This window comes from Limulus polyphemus, unplaced genomic scaffold (genome assembly GCF_000517525.1).
Source record: "Limulus polyphemus unplaced genomic scaffold, Limulus_polyphemus-2.1.2 Scaffold1472, whole genome shotgun sequence".
NCBI lineage: Eukaryota > Metazoa > Arthropoda > Merostomata > Xiphosura > Limulidae > Limulus > Limulus polyphemus.
The window spans coordinates 265967-271189 of NW_013667082.1; the positions used below are offsets into that span (position 1 = coordinate 265967).

A 5223-nucleotide genomic window follows, 5' to 3' on the forward strand; every position below is an offset into this window, starting at 1 on the left:
GTACAACGTTTCGACAAGGTTTTGTACCTGATGATGACAAAACCTTGTCGAAATGTTGTACATTTGCTGTTATGTTTAACTTATATTAAAGTTTTTCTTCATTACCCACTCAAGCCGTCTCCAGTCATTATTAGTCTCAAAGTGGGTTCCTCGTCATCAAATTAGTAATAATGCTGTTTTTATACCATTGTCAAATAAAATAATATGTCTGATATGCCAACAATCCTATGTTTCATTTATATTAGATGATAATAACGTTACCTTTATTTCAAAATCAGATGAAACAGTGCTCTGATATACTAACATTCCTGTATTGGATATACAATAGCCAGTAGTAACATTATTTTAATGATATTATATAATGACATAAACACCCATTTTATTTGTCCTTCACAGGAACTTTTGCCATCACTAGCCTTCTCACAAGCATCGCCATTGAGAGTGTTAGAGATGATCTTTCAGTAGTACGCCAAGCACCAGTACTTACACAATCTGCTATAAATGGAAGTTGGACAACAGAACAAGATGCAACAACAGCGGTATTATCTGCGGAAAGAGATCTTCTATATCCATACACAGCAATTCAAGTAGCTATGCTGGTGACATTCACAAGTGGTTTACTGCAGGTATAGTATAAATACCTATGTAAAGAATAGATATTAATTATCTGTTATGGCTTAACCATCAATAAGAATTTTTTTTGTTTGAAAGTACATTATCTGTTTAGAAATATATATGTACTGTGTACTTTTATTTTAGTTACCAAACTTTTGTATGCAAAAGAAAAGCATACTGTAATATTAAATTTGTATTATCAAGTTTTCAACTCTTTAATTACATACTTGTTTGATTGCTAATAGTAATTATTGAAACTGACTTCTCATAATAATCTTGAAGAAATTAGTATAATTATTGACATGCTGGTCATTTTTTAGTAAATAAAAGAGAAAATTCAAATCAGGTAGACTTGTATCTGATACACTAAAAGCTTTTCTATGGTGAGTTGCTTTCATGCTGTCAACAACTATGAATTGAAATTCTTAATATCCTCAATACAAAGCAAAGCATATGTAGATTACTCAGAATTCTCCACTCTCACCTTCCACATATTTTGCTTGCATCAGACGAATGTACAGAAACCCCCTTCATTCACACTATAAGCTGAATTTTCTTGTTGACAGTCATGTTCTATCATTAGGTTTTTTTAGTGGCTGTACAAACATCTAGGCCTTCCAGTGAATGATACTCCACAACTTCAGGTTATCATCTTCCATTACTGTACTCCAGATCCAAATATTCTAGCTGTAGATGCTCAATCTCAGGTGAATTTCTTTTTATGCCTACCTTCCTGTCTATCTTCATCAGGTACTCCCCAACATCAGTTGTGCAAAATACCAGTTTCTCCCCATTGCTCCACTTTTGCCATCTCAGCCATGATTTACACAATTATTTCGACTTTCTCACAGAGAACTGGTCTGACGGCTAACATTGAAACATCTTTGATACCCTTCAACATCCATTTTTCACACCAACATTTGATGTATATGACTTCACAGCTGGTTGCTGTTAAATCCTTTATACGATAAGCCAAATTCTCCTCTATAGTAGCTTGAATCTTTGCTCACAATTTCTAATGCTCTTCCCTGACAGAATATAAGTAACACTGGATTACTTTCTGGAGCTTATGCATTAGACACTGTATTTTCTTATCTTCTTCTAACTCCTCAACATATTGCTTCTATCTTCAAATTGTGGCTTATCAACTTCTTCCATAGCAGCCTCACCTACAAATTTTGTTTGCCATAGAAGCCATCAATCCCTTTTGCTGTTGTTGTTCAAGGATGTCTTCCAAGTCTTTCCTCTTGGAGATATGGCAGTCAAATATTCTTTTCTATGTGGTTTTTCCCTACCTTGCTTCATAAAAAGATGCATGTGGGTAAGTAATAATACCCAGGTGCACAGCTTCAGGGCCTACTTAGTATGTGTGCAAAATTTCAGGTTTCTAGATTCTTTCCTATTGAAGCTATGGTGGTCACACACAGAGATGTGCATGCATGCATGTCGGTGTCTCCCTGTGATTTCTATTTGTAATATAAGGAACCACTTCTTTTCTATATGGTTTTCTGCTAGCTTCCCTTATTGAAAAGATGCATACTCATGTGGATAAGATAAGTAATACCCTGGTGCACACCCTCAGTATGAGTGCAAAATTTCAGGTGTCTAAGTTATTTTCCCTTGGAGCTATGGTGGGCACACTTCTTTTCTATTTTTTTTTTGTTAGCTTGCTTCATTAAAATGATGCACATGTGTGCTTGCACTCAGTTGAATAAAAATACCCAGGTGCACACTGCATACGTGATTGTCTGTATCTCTGTGTGATTTCTATTTGTAATATAAGGAACCACTTCTTTTCTATGTGTTTTTTTTTGCTAGCTTGCCTCATTAAATAGATGTGCATGCATATGCGCCAATGCATATGGATAAGTAGTACACAGATGCACACCATCAGGGTCCAGTTAGTATGGGTGCAAAAATTTCAGGTGTCTAGGTTCTTTCCCCTTGGAGCTATGGTGGTTTGTTTTTGCTAGCTTGCCTTATTAAAAAGAAGAGCATGCATGTGTGCAGATGAATAAATAATACCCAGGTGCACACCCTCAGTATGGGTGCAAAATTTCAGGTTTCTAGGTTCTTTCCCCTTGGAGCTATGACAGTCACACTTTTTCCATGTTTTTTTTACTCATTAAAAAGATTCTTATGCACATGGATAAATAATAATACCCAGGTGCACATCCTCAGGGTCTACTTGGGGTGGGTGTGAAATTTCAGGTTTCTATGCCCTTTCCTTTTGGAGATACGGCAGTCACATATTATTTTCTATGTGTTTTTTTACCTTGCCTCATAAAAAGACACACACACATGTGGATACTTAATAATACCCAGGTGCACACCCTCAGGGTTCACTTAGTATGTGTTCAAACTTTCAACTTTTTAGAGTCTTTCCTCTTGGAGTTATGGCAGTCACAGACCCACCGTTTTATTATTACCGATTGTAGATAGAAATCACAGACAGACAGACATGCACGTGCACATCTTTTTAATGAGGCAATCTAGCAAAGAACCACGTAGAAAAGAAGTGGTTCCTTATATAACAACTTCTGATATATTGAAAAGCCAGAGCATTTTGGTAACAATGTGTTCCAACAATGGTTTTATATAATGTTGTTTTGCAATAAAAGTGTAACCTAATGTTGTTGTTAAGAGGCTATATGCTGAAAGTATAAAATGAAATGTATGAACTACAAATTTGAAAAAATATTTGTTGTTTTCCAATTTAGAGGCTTTGTTAATTAAAGAGATGTGTCTTTTATTATTTGTTTTTATTATCTAAGTTTAAAATCGGAGGACAAGTCGGAAAGAAGGTTACCTTCATAAACAGGCCCCATCCCATAAAGGAGCAACAAAAGTATATAGGTTATACTTTTATGCTAAAATGGGTTCAGATTACACATACTGATAGAATAAATCAACCTAATAACTCGAGGAAAGCCGTGTACTGTCGCTAGTCTATAATAATAGAAGGGCGTGTTTGCGGGTTTGTGCGTGCTTGTGCTAGTAACGCTTTGATTCAAAAAATGTAAAATTCTCTACTTTATGAATGAAGATAACATCATAGTTAAAGTTAATTCTTATATAAGAGAGTACATTGCTCTGAATGCAGTCAAAGTGAACAGCAGGATGAGATTGTAGTGACCAGTTATCAGTTGTTTTCATAGTTAGTTGCCTATACAGTCACATTAGTTTTATTGTTCATTATTCAATGATAAAAATTTAATATATTCCTTACACTGTGATACTTGTGAGATAACTTTTTTTTGGTGTATTTAAATTGGTGATCATAATTTTGCATCCCCCAGTGGGAAAGTGTAAGTCTTTGGATTTACAACACTAAAATCAGGGGTTCAATTCCCCTCGGTAGACACAGTAGATAGCCTGATGTGACTGCTATAAGAAAAACACCATCATTTTGTTTCATAAGAAGAGGCATTTGGGTGTATTTCAGTTGTGTTACCAAGTAATACTCTGTTTCCTGTAAGTTATCCATGTGTAATATAGAAGATATGCTGAAGGATAAATTTACCTTCGTGAAACATAGGAAGAAGTTCTGTGTGTTAAATAGGAATTAGGCCAATACATTACTTTCAGTATTATTCATGAAGTAAGATGTGTATATCTTGGTGACTATTTATACTTTACTGTCAATGTTATTCATGAGTAATACATGAAGTAAGATTTGTATATCTTACTAGAGTATTTATACATTTCTCTTGGTGTTTATTTATAGGTATTACCTGAAGTAAGAAATGTATATGTTGGTGAAAATATTTGTACATTACTCTCAATGCTATTTGTGAGTAATACATGAAGTAAGATATATATATATATATATATATATGTATATATTGGTTATAATATTTACAAATTGCTCTCAGTGCTATTCATGGGTAATATATGAAGTAAGATATGTATATCCTAGTGACAATATCTCTGAGGAATACTTATAATATTGTGTAATAAGTAAAATGGGTTTGCATGTTGAAGTGTATATTATACAAATGTATTTAAATTGTGTTTCTTAACAATATGAAGTTTTCTGTGTGGCTAACTAACTTTTATTAGATGCTGTTGATTATCATTTTGTTTCAGGCTATCATGGGAATATTCAGATTAGGCTTTCTTACTGTTTTTATGTCTGATGAGATGGTCAGTGGCTTTGTAACTGGATCAGCTATCCACGTATTGACTAGTCAGATGAAACCCCTTACTGGTATTAAATTCAGCACATATTCAGGACCCTTCAATATTATTCTGGTATGATCTGTTTTCTGTTTTGTGATTTTCATATCATATAAGTGTTTTATTGTGTAATAGTTCATCTTATGTTTGTATCTTAATTCTCAAATTACTGAGTTGTTATAACACCAGTAACAATTCTTAATGTAATGAACTGGCCAAAAACATTGGGTGAAGTCATTCATGTGCAATTTTAAGTACATAGAGGATCCTAGTAGTAAGTAGTGATACTAATTGTAACACTGATGGTATTTCAGTTAATATTATATGTGTTACTGATATTTTATTAGGGACCCTATAATCCTAACAAATAAAGGATTAGAATTTCAAATAGCCTGAAATTGAGTTAACAGATAAATTTAAATTTAGTAG

At 33.8% G+C, this 5223-nt stretch overlaps 1 protein-coding gene across 1 annotated transcript in view; it reads left to right on the top strand.

Annotated features, from left to right (window-relative positions):
* LOC106463739 (sulfate anion transporter 1-like) overlaps positions 1-5223 on the top strand; it is a 38305-nt gene that overhangs the window by 17475 nt on the left and 15607 nt on the right. Inside the window, exons 5-6 of the mRNA XM_013923800.2 lie at positions 397-626; positions 4705-4869. Coding sequence (XP_013779254.2) covers positions 397-626; positions 4705-4869 — 395 coding nt within the window. The remainder of the gene's footprint in view (positions 1-396; positions 627-4704; positions 4870-5223) is intronic.